Below are 16,711 nucleotides of genomic sequence, written 5' to 3'. Positions count from 1 at the left end.
CATTCTCAGCACAGTTTCACTGCTGAGTTTTCCTACTGCCTTGGAAGCCTGTTAAGCAGCAGTTGATTCTAAATTAGGCTTGCAGTTGCATTATGAAAGTCTGATATTTTAATGATGGAATGCCCTCCCCATGAGCAGATAATCAAGACACCCAATATCTGCCTCTGCTTCAAACAGCAATGCATGTAGGGTAGGTCACAGTCACATCTTATATTATTGATGGTTTAGTGCAACCCTTTTCCATCCATTGTGTGATATCAGACGGTTAATATTGAAGGTACGGTCTTCATATGTCCTTGAGACAGAAATCAATTATTTCCAAGAAATAGAGAAGGAGAGTCTTTCAATTTGTAACATGAATTGCCTCCTGCAATGTGGACAGTTACACTGTAGCAGCAAGTGTAAGTTTCTCTAAAAGTAGCTATTCCAAGTTAGATTTGGAAATGTTCAAACTGTTTGGAATTATACGGAGACACCTACATACAAAAAACATTGCAAAAGGATAGCATACAACATTACTCACACCGACACACCATCAATTAGTGTGTGAAAACTTCAACCTGATGTCCTTTGATAGGCTAATTTTACCCTCCCTCCTAAAGCAAAACAATTCCTCAATGTTAATCCCATTGTTTGGAAATGGCATCTAAAAGGATCATGAAACCGTAAAATTAACTTACCTCCAATTACCCCTGCAAGATAGACCAGCCCAACCCGATGACCTTTGTGAACCAACTCTAATGGAATTCCCAAAATAAGTTGCATAACCAGGTTCCCTATAATGTGCTGGACACTGCAGACACAAAAGTGAACAGATTATTTCCAGATATTTGTCAATATGCCTTTCGCCAACTTGACAATGATTAATGTATGGTGGAAACAACATTGTTGTTATCCCAGTTGTGCTCATATCCAGAGGAAGATGTCTTTGCCATTACAAACATGCTTTGATTCAGGCAAACCACTCGCCATTCATGGTTCCAAACAGCAAAGTCATCCTTCATTACAATGGATTTCATGCATTTTATATTTTAGTTGCAGAGTACTTTCTAGATAAGGATCTGTTTGGCCAGATTTCATAGATGTTCAGGATGTTTACCTCACTCTATTGAAATGATTTGATTACACATGCATGCCTTTTCATATGTTCAAATTCAAAAAGTCAGTGGCATTGCTGGAGGCTCTTGGTTTCTGCTATTTTTCACTCCATTTCTGTGAAATGGTGAAAAACTGAGTTTGGTGGTGCAGGAGCTTTAAACCAAAAGAATATTTTTCTCAATCAAATTTATGTTTAACATACTTCCAATAATCCAATCTGAAAAAGATGGTGATATGTTGAAATGAAAGCTTTCTATGTATTATTTCACTGTTCTCTAAATGTAAAAAGCCTTCTAACAGCAAACCAATCAGCCAATGTTAAGGCACCATTGAAAGGAGTGAAACTCAGAACTGTGTGGGAATGGGATTAAGAATGGTACCACATCTTGGTAACTCCAAAGAGGCTCTGTAAGCCTATGGGCCAATTATATCCTTATGAGCAGGAAATTCTACACGGGTCAACATTGAAAGTTATAACATCTTTTCAAAATTTTTAACAGCTGACCAAATGGCCTCAAACTCAAGCCCAGTTATATCAGAAAACGATTCAGACTCAATTCGGGGATGCCGGTGTTGGACTAGAGTGTACACAGTTAAAAATCACACAACACCAGGTTATAGTGCAACAGGTTTATTTGGGAGCACGAGCTACCAGCACTAGGTTGTCAACCACCTGATGAAGGAGCAGCGTTCCGAAAGCTAGTGCTTCCAAATAAACCTGTTGGACAATAGCCTGGTGTTATGTCATTTTTAACTTTGAATCAGGCTCAACATTCTGTCTCAGCTGCCTATGTGTGCAATGGAACTTACCATGCAGGGATAAACAGGTAGGCGCAAGCATTTGAGATGCATACATATGAGGTACGTAGCAATTGTAAAGGACTGTGCAATGCAAGACATAGGTCATGCCCAATAAAGGTGAGATCAGAGTGAACAGTTTTATTTTGATAATTAAAACCCACATAAATGTTAGCTCATAATGTTTAGTGCAATCGAACAGCATGTTAAATTACTCCACAGCAATTATGCACAGGATATGCAGCTTGGTTACCAAGATTACAAATTGGTAGATTATTGTTGGTAGAAATATAATATCATAAATTATAATAATTCAACAACCATTAAAACCCAATGTTACTTATATATTTTTTCACAACAGTACAGTATTTTGCTGCAGACATGTGCAAGTTATACAACTATTTAAAGAAGTGTTGTCACCCTCAAATTTACTTCCACCTGAATAAAATATTGAATATCTTATCTTCTCTCCCTAGCTGTTGACAGGGAAGTAATTTGTAATACTCTTTCATTTCCACAGATGACAGCAGCCAGCTAATTTCATCAGTAATAGCTCAGTGTGTCATATGGTACTTGTCATTGTGATGGCCACTTGGTTTTAAAAGGATACACTAAAGCTAATTACTATTGAGGTCCAATTCCAGATATTTCCTGCAATTTTTTGTGTAAGAAACACTTACCCAGCATGCACTAGCATGTACGAGATAAATCTCCAAGCTTCTTGTCTCCTGTCTGGCCTGTAAATGAATGGACTTTCCAACACCCCTGTGTCCAAGGTAATCCATTGTTTCTGAGGCTTCCAGACTGCATAGTAAATAAAAACAGCCAGCTGGAAAATACAATGAGGTAAGTAATTTAATCAATGTCAAGGTAAAGTTGCTACACTTTGAAGGAATAATGATTTCCTACGAAGTGATGGGCAGGGTGATTTGACTTCTTGTATCAGTTAGAGATCCAGAGTTTGTATATCTGTACACCGAATCCAAGAATCAGATCTCACATGACACCAAGAGGCATTCTAGGTCACTAAGGAAACTTATAGGTAGTTTTCTTTTAATGCAGCTTCATTTTTTTCTTTATTTTCATTTTGAACAGTGTGTGCCAATGGTGGAAAACTGACCTGCAGTTCCTTTACATGACCAAACTTAATACATCCAGCCAACTACAAAAGTAATCACTTCCTGACAATTGCCCACTTGGTGAATGAGGGGGATAATTAGGAAGAAGCTCAAGCCCTTACTGTCTTCACACTGCTCCTGCCACAACAGGTCAAAGGAGAAATTGGGCAACATTATAACTGGAATTCATGCTCAAGTTTTCCTCTTGCATTTCAAGCTCAATGAATTTGGAAACAATACACCTCTCTACGATTACCCAACTTCGGCAACATGCAATTATTTGTGAGATAATTTGAACTAAATTTGGCTTCTTTGTCAATTCACTAGTCTGTGGGCTGAATTGTACATTTATTGGCTAAGTGATTTGCATCAAGTCTTTTGGAATGTTTCTCGCCATATCTTACCAAATGTGGCATATTAAATACCTACCCCAACCCTATAGTGTCCCTCTTATCTGATTCCAATCTCTCTTTTACACACCCTATTTTCAGAATGCTTGCCACTGACAGGATATCCCTGAGCACACTGTCATTCCTCACACCCACATGATCTTTTAAAGCCAAATGGGCACCCATACAAGCACTATCATTCCGGAGCTGTTGTGCAATTCTTGACATTTCCACAGGGAACACCGGGATAATTTGCAGCCTGCTTTGCAGGCAGGGACCCAGGGTCTTCCTAGATAGGAGGGTGCAGAGGTCAGATTTCCTCCTTCCCATGCCACCAGACCATGCCAATCTAATCTGAGGTTGTCACACATATTAGAGCAGTCTCAGTCATCTGGAGAAATGGTCAGCACTTGTAGGAAGGAGGTCAGTTTTCTTCTACACTCCTAAGTGCTCAACTTCTGCTCGCCCTGCTCATCTTCTCCCTGATCCCTCCCATTCACTTTATCTCTGCTACTTTACCCACCACTTATGAAGGCTTGTTGCCTCAGTATTACCTGCAACATCTTCCTCATTTGCTGTCACCCACCCCCAAATCCAACGATGCCACTATCCCAGATGCCTTAGCACCGCCTACTCACTCACATTTCTCCACCTGGATGGCTGTGCCACTACACACTTCGTCTCCAATATTTCCTCCCTCTCCCTCATTTCCGAAGGCATGTAGGCCGTAACAGGACAGAAAGAGTCAAGATAGGTGGCGGGCTTCCTGTCATTTGGCTTCTCACCCATTATGTGGACAGTATCCTAACTATGACAAACTCGTGTGACTGACTGACCATCTCAAAGCCCCTGGATTGGTAATGGAGGCTGCGTTCCTTTGTCTTGACTGAGGCCTGCTGACAGTCATGACAAACTTCTTGCCTTTGTGTCTGCACTAAATGACAAGGTAAGATACTAATAACGTAAGCCTGATAGCCTTGGCTGTGTAGGCAATGTATGCGAAAGCAAAGCAGTGATGATGTGCGCATCCAGCTAGGCTCGGAGTGACTGAGCATTATGACAGTGAGCAACAAACCCAGAGATGCAGCCTCGTCCAATCTGTGAGCTGGCTCGTGTCCCTGAGTGCACAGTGTTCTTTGCAGCAGCTTTACAATGATACCTGCCATTGCAGCACAAAGTGAGGAATCGTCCTGTACATGGATTAAAGATGTGCAATGTGGATTCATTGAGTTTGGTGCTAATGTCCACGAATATGAGGTGAGTATGGCCAGTGTCCACTGAGCGTGCCCTGAGATGTTGGTGCCTTGAGGTCCTTTGAAGAAAGTGGTGAGCTACAGTCGTCACATACTCACTCTGATTCCCATGTTGAAGTTACTCAATACCAAGCTTGTTTGGTGCATTTGGTAAGATAGAAAACTTTTTATTAGTGAGGTGACTTGGGCTGTTAACAAGGTATTGGACAAGCAATGATCCCCCTAATTGGCAACTCGCTGTTGTCCAGTGAGAAGCCTGCCTGAATGCCTGGCAGTTGCATAAAAAAAGACATGAGATGATCCTGATGTCGAGGTGGGCCTTGCTGAACTTCTCATATGATTCTGCCACATATCTCACCATAGCTCAGAGCCCTATAAGATTCCAGCCAAAGTTTTATTTGTGTTTTCTTCTGCAAAGGTGAGTGATAGATTTCTTAAATCATGTTAAATCAACCTTATTTTATTTAATATCATTGGAGGATATGCTCAGCAATAAACTGTACTGCTATGCCAGTTTTAATGCATGGAAATACAACTTTCATTGAAATATATGCAGTTGTAAGTGCATTGTTGGTAAAAATAGTGTTAATAATTGTGAAATATCTCAACCAAATCAGGCTACCATAAACAACAATAGTCGAAATGCTCTGACTCTTCACATTCCTTTCAGCAAGTTCAGAAGTTGAAGGCAAAATGTTGACCCACAGTATTGTTCTGCATAACTCAAATAAATTCTCATATTTAAAATTTCTTCGCAAAGTGTTCTCATTTCTCAAAATGCTTTTTATTATATATTTCTAAAATATCTTTTACACCACGCAAAAGGCATTGCGTTTTGCATATTGTTCCTTGACTAAGGATTTTCTATAGCGATGTCAACCACTAGATCTTTACAACAGTAATAGGAAAGACAGTTTCAAAAGGACCAATTGTCTGAATATCGCAATCTCTGTAGCATACATTTTTGAACAATGGTTCTCCAGATCCTAGGATTCTATGTGGGTATCCAAAGGTCTTAAGGTCCTGCTGATCGGTTGCTATACTTTTCTACATTGGTGAATTTACTAACACAATAATTCTGAATGTTGGATATTGGGTACTGTCTTTCAGAAATTGAGGCATAGGCCCCACTGAGGTGCCTTAACTTTTACAGGGGCTCCCTATATAGAACAGCATGAACATTAAAGCACAAAGCCAAAATGAAAATCATACTGCAAACTACATACAAAATTTTATAAATCATTTGACAAAGTTGCACTGCACAATAGAAAAGTTGGAAAAAGTAATTTGAAATGAATAGGAGTTACTGGCTCCGACTTATTTTCACAGGCCAGGTACATAGAGTCAGACTGGGCAACCCAGGAATAGCACAGGAAGGTGCCAGTTTCTGAGGGGGAGGGTAGAAAGCCTGCCTCAAGGATCCAGTTAGATGTCGAAAACTTAAAAGAAAAAAATCATTAAAACATTCCTCTAGTCCTCATCCTTCACCCCTAGGCACACCCCATGCCTCACCCATGCCAATCTATGTCATCCAATGCCATTTACCCATTCCCCAGTGCCACCTATACCAACTTATGCCTCTGTAACCATTTCCCACTTTCTGCCACTTAGTGCCAGCTGATGCCGTCTCATTGTTACACCTTTCCTTTTCAACCCAGCATGTTAAACCACCTACTATGCATTAATAACTATTGCACAGGAGAAAAAGTGAAATTCTATAAGTTAAAGTTCTATATTGTAGAGCACATCGTACTGAAGAAAGCACTCTCATTCATATAAATGCTTCTTGATAGTTTTTGAAACTCTACAGTTCCAAGGAGTTTATACACCTGTTCAGCCATCTTCCTCTACAGTTAACAGTCCAATAATCCCAAAGGATACCTGAGACTCTCCTAAGGCTCCTTCACAAACCTCCGGCACCCCAAAACAAAACATTTCCAAAGCTGGGCAAATATCACATCCATTGGTGTACTCTGGCTATCCAAATTAATCTATAAAGTTTAGATTCGCTCTACTCTTCAGGTTCCACACTACAGGGATGCCAAAGTCCCACTTCAATGGAGGCAGCTGAGTGATTTACATGGTCAGCTGCCTCCATTAAAGACACATGCAAAACCCGAACTGACTTCACACCCACACTTTCAAAATCAGAAGTGCCATGTCTGGGGCTGGGACTTGTGATTTCTGGTCGCTTTCACTAGTTTCACCATGAGAGAGATGGTCTTTGTCATCTTTGGCCATTATATCAACATGTCTAGGGTATAGACTTTGCAGATCAAATGAAAGAAGCAAAAATCAAATTTATGCATTTACTTAACATCTATCACATAAAATATTCAAACTATTTTGGCTAACTGACATATAAAATAAGATGCCAATTAGAGAGGTTTGGAAGAGTGACCAAAGCCTTGTTCAAAGAGTTGGCAACCGAAGATTCATGTTGGTAAGGCAATATTTTCTATTTTTAAGTCCTTTTGCTTGTCAATATAAAAGGTTCTATATTCAGTATAAATTAATGTAAATTAAAAGATTTATCACCAGAATAAAAACACAAAATATTGTAGAATCGATAAATCAGAAATTGAAACAGATGCAAGGTCAATTACTTAAAATGACAACACTGTTCCTCTCCACACATCCTGCCAGATGACCTGAATGACATTTAGGAGCAAATTATTGTGGATGCTGGAACCTGTACTGAAAACAACAAATGGTGGCGATCACAGCGGGTCAGACAGCATCCACGGAGAAAGAGCAAGCTAACATTATGAGTCTGGATGATTCTTATAGAGTCATAGAGATGTACAGCATGGAAACAGACCCTTCGGTCCAACTCATCCATGCCACCAGATATCCCAACCCAATCTAGTCCCACCTGCCAACATCTGCCCCATATCCCTCCAAACCCTTCCTATTCATATACCCATCCAGATTCCTTTTAAATGTTGCAAATGAGCTTCCTCTGGCAGCTCATCAGAGCTGAAGTGAAATGTGGAGGGGACGACATTCATACTATAGTTTGAAGGTTGCTGGTGGGGGAAAGATTTTCATAGTTCAGATTAAGTGATTGAAATGTGAGAATCGCAGAACAATAGTGTGTCTGACTCCCTCTGAATTTCACAGGGATCGTTCCCTCTGGGACACCTTAATCCATTCCACAACCACCAACAATAACCCCCCCTTTGCACGGCACCTTCCCATGGAACTGTGGAAAGTACAACATCTGCCCCTTCACCTCCTTCCTGCTCACCATCCTCGGACCTATACAGTCTTCCAGGTGAAGCAGCATTTCACCTGTACCTCCTCCAATCTCGCACGTGGTATTCAATGCACCCTATATGGCTTACTCTGCATTGGAGAAACCAAACACAGAGTGGGTGACCACTTCGCGGAGCATCTCCTGTCTGTGTGCAAGTGTGACCATGACTTTCCCATAACCGGTCATTTTAACACAGCGTACTGCTCACATGCCCATATGTGTATCCTCTGAATGTTGCAGTGCTCCAGTGAATCACTGGAGAAACAGCATCTCATCTTCAGACTCGGGACTTGCAGCTTTCTGGACTTCAGTTCAACACCTTATGAATCATTTCTTCCCTTTTAGCTTGTTATCATGTCCTCGCTCCCCTCCCCCCATCCCAGGGGAACTGTCTGTCCTTTTAAGTCTGGCAGAGATACACAATTGTTCTGCCATTCTCACATTTCAATAATTTAATCTGAACTATCAACATCTTTTCTCCCCCAGCACTCTCCACCCACTACCCCGACACCTTCCCCTGCCCCAATTACTGCATAAATGCTGTCCCCTCCACAGTTCACCTAGTCATTTCGGCTTGAAATGTTAGCTTGCTCTCTCTCCATGGATGCTGTCTGACCTGCTGTGATCTCCAGCATTTCTTGTTTTCCCCTGGACAACATTTTTTGTTTTAATTTCTTATTCCCAGTACCTGCAGTATTTTGCTGTTGTATTAGATAATTAATTCACTGTCATTTCTAGCTATTCCCAACTATTAGAATTGCTGCTCTTCTCTCCATCATGTCTCCTCATGTCTCTTTTATTTTCTTAATCCTCACTGGTTCCTATTTCCCTTCTCATGTGCAATCAGCTACCCATCAAGACTCATTTTGAGCCATACCTCCACTTTTGATGAAAGGTCATTGACTTAAAAAAAATTAACTCTGCTTCTCTCTCCCCAGATGCTGCCAGACCTGCTGAATATTTCTAGCATTTCTTGTTTTAAGTATTGCTGGAAATGCTTGTTAATCAGCTAAATACTAAAGCTGGATTACTACCATTTGTCCATTTATCTTCTAATGGACATATTTTGATGTTAGCTGCTCCTTTTAATAATCCGGATTACTGGTGTATAACAAAGGATATCACTGGATATAATGTTGTGATGTTGTATATCTCAGATATACAAACACAGGAACACAAAGGACTGTGCAAATTATATTTTAGTCCATCTGGCCAGCCCCAATTCATAGCCAAAATGTGAACTCTTAGAAAAACACCTTATTTGCAAAATGAAGAATTTATCCATTTAAGTTTTGCATGAAAGGTTATATTATTTTTGCAGAAATGTAAACTGTACCTCAGCCAAACTTATAGAGATAATGAAGATCGGTGGAGGCAAGCAATTTGCTCTTTCCATATAGCGACTTCTCATGTCTTCAGGGAGCATCCAATTAGACACCGTTGTGTGTACCTTCTGACACCAAGCAGAGCATTTTTGTGATTCCCTGTTCCTCTCTTCATTCAGATTTTCATTTTCTTCTTCTGTTGGATTCATCTCCATTATTAACAGCTCAGTAAATCCCAATTCAGGGTTATCTGTGTTTTTATTAAGAAAGGTCACAAAATCAACAGTTACAAAGATATCAAAATCCAACAGTTCAGAATTACATTGGCCATGATCAGAAAACTACTATTCTTGGCTGATCAACAGAAATTAGTAAATACATTTTGTGTCATATTGTTTCATTTCTGTTCCAAAATGTCATCAAACCAGATAGGTGTTGACTGTTAAAAAGACTAAAGTTGACTGAATTTTATCAGACTTGACAACCACCTTTGTGTTAGGTATAACTTCAAACAGTGGAGATGTTTCCCTTTGATAGCCACGGATTCCAGCTTTTCTAGAGCTTCATGATGTTGCACTCAGTCACTAAGCTCTGTCTATTGCATGCTGCTAATGTTATTTGGCTGTAGTAGACCGGCAGGAGGCTGGAAGAACACAGCAAGCCAGGCTGAACCAGGAGGTGGAGACGTCAAAGTTTTGGGTGTAACCCTTCTTCAGGACTAAGGGTGAGTGTAGGGGGAGCTGCAAATAAAGGGGCTAGTGGGGGCAGGGTGGTGGAGTGGGGATAGGTGAAGACAGGCAGAGGGTATGACCTGGTTGATCAATGGGAGGAATTAATCCAGTTGTGGAAGGGAGGAGTGGAAGGGAGGGGGAGGGCTTGGAAAGGAGTCGGGGAATGGAAAGGGACATTATTTGAAATTGGAGAACTCAACGTTGAGTCCTAATTTTCTTACATAATGCTCCCTGCATCGCTGGATTACTTGTGACTAATATTACTGCGGCATCATCCCCTCCCCAAATTCACTGAGTTTATGAGTGCAGCCAAAAAGTTAGGGTTGGAAGAGGATAGAGGATGTAGCATGAAAAGAGAAGGGTTGGAATTAGTCAAGATCATGGGAGAAGATGAGGTCAATGTATTAGCCAAAGCTGTGAGCTGGGCAAGTTACAAGAAGGGAAGAAAGAAGACAGCTAAGTTAAAAATGAGAAGGGAAAGCACAAAGAAGGTGAGAAATAAGAAAGGAGTACACTTCAATAATGAAATTAATTTAAGGCAATTTATAACTAGCAAGGGTTAAAAAGAGAGATATAATGGATGGAAAAAAGTGAGGTACTCAAAAGAAACTGCTGCATATGAGATATTTGCCTTTATTAACCGAGACGTTGAATGCTTATGACAGAGGGGGTGCTTATGACAGAGCTACGCAAGATGTTAGTTAGGCCACGGCTAGAGTACTGTGTATAGTTTTGGTCACTATACGAGAGCAAGGATGCAATTGCACTAGAGGGGGTGTAAAGAAAATTCACCAGGATGTTGCCTGGGTTGGAGTGCTTCAGCTATGGTAAGAGGCTGAGTCAGCTAGAATTGTTTTCCTTAGAGCAGAGAAGGCTGAGGGGAAACCTGATTGGGGTCCACAAAAATATGAGGCGCATAGATAGAAATAAATATTTCCCCTTAGAGGCATCAATAACTAGTGGCCATAGATGGGCAGGAAATTCACTGGAGTTTTAAGGAAGGGTTTTTCACTCAGAGTGTGGTATGTATTTGGAATTCAATGCATTAAAGGATGGTAGAGATGGGAACCATCACAACATTTAAGAAGTGTTTAGACAATCACTTGAAGTGCCGTAGATACAGGCCAAATGCTGGAGAATGGGTCGGAATAGGTAGGTGTGTGATGATCAACATGGAAACAATAGGCCTGCTTTCATGATGCAAAACTCGATGACTTGATTGAACAAAGGAGCATGGAGGGTAAGGTGATCACAACTAATCTTGGAGGAACCTCTTTGGGAGAGGTCACAGCACATAAATAAATAAGTGAATATTTTTATGCGTGGCCTTGCAGTAAGTCTGCAGTAGTGAGTCAAGTTGGTTCTTTCTTGATTGTATGTTTTATTGAGATATGTCTCTTGATTAAACTTCAAAATAGAAGCCATAAGTATTAAGTTAGCCTGGAGCAGTGTTTTGTAGAGGAATAAGACAGCGCTACTTTCTGGGTCTGTAGATTGAATGAAGCAAAAATGGCCTTTAGTAGAATGATATGTTCTTCTTGTCTGATATGGGAGTTTAGAGAGAGTTTACATGTTACTGAGGATTATATCTGCAATAAATGTCATTGGCTGCAAATTCTATCAGATCGAATGGATTGGTTAGAGCGACAGCTAGAAGAAATGAGGAATTTACAAGAGCAAGGGGGTGTAATGGATGGCAGTTACAGAAAGAAGAAAAGTTGCAGATTTAGTCACATAGATGGATTAGAAAGGTAAGAGAGGTAGGCAGGTGGTGCAGGAGTCTTCTGTGGCTATCCCCATTTCAAACAAGTATGCTATTTTGGAAAACATTGGGGGTGATGGGTTCTCAGGGGAATGTAGCACAAACATCCAAGTTTCTGGTATCGAGACTGGCTCTAAGGCAATGAGGGGTGCATCGGGTTCTAAGAGATCAACTGTGTTAGGGGACTCTCTAATCCGAGGTACAGACAGACGTTTCTGTGGCCAGCAGTTAAAAATTAGAATGGCGTGTTGCCTCCCTGGTGCCAGGATCAAGGAAGTCTCAGAGAGGGTACATTTGTTTTCAAGGAGGAGAGGAACACGCAGGAGGTCATTGTACATATTGGAACCAATGACATAGAAAGGAAAAAGGATGAGATCCTGAAGGGAGAATATAGAGAGTTAGACAGGAATTTAAAAAGTCCTCAAGAGTAATAATATCTAGATTACTCCCGGTGCTACGAGCTAATGAGGGTAGGAATAGGAGGATAGAGTAGGTGAATGCAAGGCTGAGGAGCAGGTGTATGGGAGAAGGATTCACATTTTTAGATCATTGGTATCTCTTCTGGGATAAAAGTGATCTGTATAAGAAGGATGGATTGCACCTAAATTGGAAGGGGACTAATATACTGGCAGGGAGATTAGCTTGAGCTGCTCAGGAGGATTTAAACTAGTAAGTTTGGTAGGCAGAGGCGGGGGGGGGGGAGGGGGGAAGGTTGTGGGACCCAGGGAGATAGTGAGGAAAGAGATCAATCTGAGACTGGTACAGATGATACAAGAAGCGAATCAAACAGTCAGGGCAGGCAGATACAAAGCAGAGAACAAGGTAGGATTGATAAATTAAACTACATTTATTTCAATGCAAAAGGACTAACAGGGAAGTCAGATGAACTCAGTGCATGGTAGGAACATGGGACTGGGATATCATAGCAATTACAGAAATGTGGCTCAGGGATGGAAAGGACTGCCAGCTTAATGTTCCAGGATATAAATGGTACAGAAAAGACAGAAAGGGAGGCAAGAGAGGAGGGGGAGTGGCATTTTTGATAAGAGATAGCATTATAGCTGTACTGAGGGAGGATATTCCTGGAAATATATCCAGGGAAGTTATTTAGGTTGAACTGAGAAATAAGAAAGGGATGATCACCTTATTGGGATTGTATTATAGATCCTCTAATACTCAGAGGGAAATTGAGAAACAAATTTGTAAGGAGATCTCAGTTAAATGTAAGAATAATATGGTGGTTATGGTAGGGGATTTTAACTTTCCAAACATTGGGGCAGCAAGGTGGTTCAGTGATTAACACTGCAGTTTCACAGCGCCAGGGACCTGGGTTTGATTCCAGACTTGGGTGAGTGTCTGTGTAGAGTTTGCACATTCTCCCCGTGTCTGCGTGGGTTTCCTCTGGGTGCTCTGGTTTCCTCCCACAATCCAAAGATGTGCAGGTCAGGTGGATTGGCCATGCTAAACTGTCCATAGTGTTAGGTGCATTAGTCAGAGGGAGATAGATCTGGGTAGGTTGCTCCTTGGAAGGTCGGTGTGGGCCTGTTGGGCTGAAGGGCTTGTTTGCACACTGTAGGAAATTGAATAGACTGGGGCTGCCATAGTGTTAAGGGGTTAGATGGAGAGGAATTTGTTAAGTGTGTATAGGAAAATCTTCTAATTCAAAATGTGGATGTACCTACTAGAGAAGGTGCAAAACTTGACCTACTCTTTGGGAAATAAGGCAGGGCAGGTGACTGAGGTGGCAGTGAGAAAGCACTTTGGGGCCAGTGACCATAATTCTATTAGTTTCAAAATAGTGATGGAAAAGGATAGACCAGATCAAAAAGTTGAATTTCTAAATTGGAGGAAGGTTAATTTTGACAATATTAGACAAAAACTTTCAAAAGCTGATTGGGTGCAGATGTCCGCAGGTAAAGGGATGGTTGGAAAATTGGGAGCCTTCAGAAATGAGATAATGAGAGTCTAGAATCAGTGTATTCCTGTTTGGTGAACGGAAAGGCAGATTTGGTTAATAAAAAGAAGAAAGCATATGTCAGGTATAGACAAGATAGATCAAGTGAATCCTTAGAAGAGTATAAAGGCTGTAGGAGTATACTTAAGAGGGAAATCAGGAGGGCAAAAAGGGGACATGAGATAGCTTTGGTAAATAGAGTTAAGGAGAATCCAAAGCGTTTTTACAAAAACATTAAGGACAAAAGGGCAGCTAGGGAGAGAATAGGGCCCCTCAAAGAACAGCAAGGCGGCCTTTGTGTGGAAACGCAGGAGATGGGGGAGATACTAAACAAGTATTTTGCATCAGTGTTTACTGTGGAAAAGGACATGGAAGATATAGAATGTAAGGAAATAGATGGCGACATCTTGAAAAATGTCCATATTACAGAGGAAGATGTCCTGAAATACATAAAAGTGGATAAATCCCCAGCACCTGATCAGGTGTACCCTAGAACTCTGTGGGAAGCTAGGGAAGTGATTGCTGGGTCCCTTACTGAGATATTTGTATCACCAATAGTCACAGGTGAGGTGCCGGAAGACTGGAGGTTGGCTAACATGGTGCCACTGTTTAAGAAAGGTGGAAAGGACAAGCCAGCATGGGCAAGTGGTGGGCAAGTTGTTGGAGGGAATCCTGAGGGACAGGATGTACATGTATTTGGAAAGGCAAGGACTGATTAAGAATAGTCAACATGGCTTTGCGCGTGGGAAATCATGTCTCATAAACTTGATTGAGTATTTTGAAGAATTGACAAAGAGGATTGATGAGGGCAGAGCAGTAGATGTGATCTATATGGACTTCAGTAAGGCGTTCGACAAGGTTCCTCCTGGGAGACTGGTTAGCAAGGTTAGATCTTATGGAATACAGGGAGAACTAGCCATTTGGACACAGAACTGGTTCAAAGGTAGAAGACAGAAGATGGTGGTAGAGGGTTGTTTTTCAGACTGGAGGCCTGTGACCAGTGGAGTGCCACAAGGATCGGTGCTGGATCCAGTACTTTTCGTCATTTACATAAATGATTTGGATGTGAGCATAAGAGGAACAGTTAGTAAGTTTGCAGATGACACCAAAATTGGAAATGTAGTGGACAGCGAAGAAGGTTACCTCAGATGACAATGCGATCTTGATCAGATGGGCAAATGGACTGAGAACTGGCAGATGGAATTTAATTTAGATAAATGCGAGGTTCTGCATTTTGGGAAAGCAAATCTTAGCAGGACTTATACACTTAATGGTATGGTCCTAGGGCGTGTTGCTGAACAAAGAGACCTTGGAGTGCAAGTTAATAGCTCCTTGAAGGTGGAGTTGCAGATAGATAGGATAGTGAAGAAGGCGTTTGGTATGCTTTCTTTTATTCGTCAGAGTATTGAGTTGGGAGGTCATGTTGCGACTGTGCAGGACATGGGTTAGGCCACTTTTGGAATGTTGCGTGCATTTCTGGTCTCCTTCATATCAGAAAGATGTTGTGAAACCTGAAAGGGTTCAGAAAAGATGTACAAGGTTGTTGTCAGGGTTGGAGGATTTGTGCTATAGGGAGAGATTGAATAGACTGGGACTGTTTTCCCTTTGGCATCAGACGCTGAGGGGTGACCTTATAGAGGTTTATAAAATCATGAAGGGCATGGATAGGATAAATAGACAAAGTCTTTTCCCTTGGGTCGGGGAGTCCAGAACTAGAGAGCATAGGTTTAGGGTGAGAGGGGAAAGATATAAAAGAGATATTAAAGGGCAACTTTTTCATGCAGAGGATGGTATGTGTATAGAATGAGCTGCCAGAGGAAATGGTGGACGCTCGTACGATTGCAACATTTAAAAGGCATTTGGATGGGTATATGAATAGGAAGGGTTTGGAGGGATATGGGCCAATGCTCGCAGATGGGACTAGATTGGCTTGGGATACCTGGTTGGCATGGACTATTTGGACCGAAGTGTCTGTTTCTGTGCTGTCCATCGCTATGACTCTAGTAAAGCTGTTTCAACCTGTACTTCACGATACAGCATCCAAACGTTAAACAGATACTTCAAGATGGTGCATTCCTCTCTCCCCATTCTAGAGGTTTTTCTCTAAGCTTTCTTGTCACAAATTAATTTCAAAGAGAGTAGCTTGAAGTAGGGATAGTACAGAATGCAATTATTACAGCCAACTCTCATGCTATATTTAGAGACTCTAACAACCACAAATCGCATCTGTTATTTTACCAGCAACAAGAATGCCAAGATGTTTGTTTATAAATGGAAATCCTGTTTAGACAGGAAGTTACGCACACCAGTTTAATAACATGCCATATTACAAACATTAACATGAAACTTTCAGAGTTGCTCATTGTGAAGCCTTGATGTGGTACCATCCAAGTGTAACCCTATTTTCTTAAACAGAATAGAACCATATTTTAAAATGTATTCATCCAGTTTGAGCGTATATATCGACACACTAAAAACTCTTGTGCAAGTATTTTTGGGTCATAATTACTTCCTGTGTCTGAAACTCTATTTAAAATACAAAAGACAGCTGGAAAACACATACATTTAGCTTGAGGCATGTTTCATAAATTATAAAATCTGCACCTGTAGTACAAAGTCCAAAAGACACCCCAAATCATTTCACATCAACTGCTTCAGTATTATACAATCATGCAGTTGAGCTAGATCTCAAAAACCCTCTGATTCACAGACTGGGTACTGTGTGAGCTAGGATGACACACAAACTCTTCTAATTATCAGGTCTGCAAAACCAATCGAATGAGTATGTCTCTGTTATCCTCACACAAAAGCCCTTGTTTTCATGGTAATTTGTGTCATTCTGATGGTGCATCTCTGATACAGGGACCCCTGAAGAATACTAAAGATGTGAAAAAAAGGAATGATTTATACCAGTAGTTACAGCACTCCATTATATGAGAAGTTAATTAGCTTTGCCCCTTGTTATCAAAGATAGATACTACTTAAACATAACATCGTGGCACTGGTGATCTGGCAATAGCCTGA

General features: G+C 41.0%; 1 protein-coding gene across 1 annotated transcript in view; it reads right to left on the bottom strand.

The window, feature by feature from the left end:
• rhbdl2 (rhomboid, veinlet-like 2 (Drosophila)) overlaps positions 1 to 16,711 on the bottom strand; it is a 67,463-nt gene that overhangs the window by 18,746 nt on the left and 32,006 nt on the right. The window contains exons 2-4 of the mRNA XM_043717814.2: positions 9,252 to 9,490; positions 2,577 to 2,725; positions 681 to 793 (exon numbers count right to left, since the gene is read on the bottom strand). Of these exons, the coding sequence (XP_043573749.1) occupies positions 681 to 793; positions 2,577 to 2,725; positions 9,252 to 9,455 (466 nt within the window). The 5' untranslated portion in view covers positions 9,456 to 9,490. The remainder of the gene's footprint in view (positions 1 to 680; positions 794 to 2,576; positions 2,726 to 9,251; positions 9,491 to 16,711) is intronic.

This window comes from Chiloscyllium plagiosum, unplaced genomic scaffold (genome assembly GCF_037043375.1).
Source record: "Chiloscyllium plagiosum isolate Xiang-an unplaced genomic scaffold, Cpla_swu_hap1 HiC_scaffold_30, whole genome shotgun sequence".
Lineage (NCBI taxonomy): Eukaryota > Metazoa > Chordata > Chondrichthyes > Orectolobiformes > Hemiscylliidae > Chiloscyllium > Chiloscyllium plagiosum.
The sequence above is the reverse complement of the archived record's forward strand: the minus strand, read 5'-3'. Positions and strand labels throughout refer to the sequence as shown.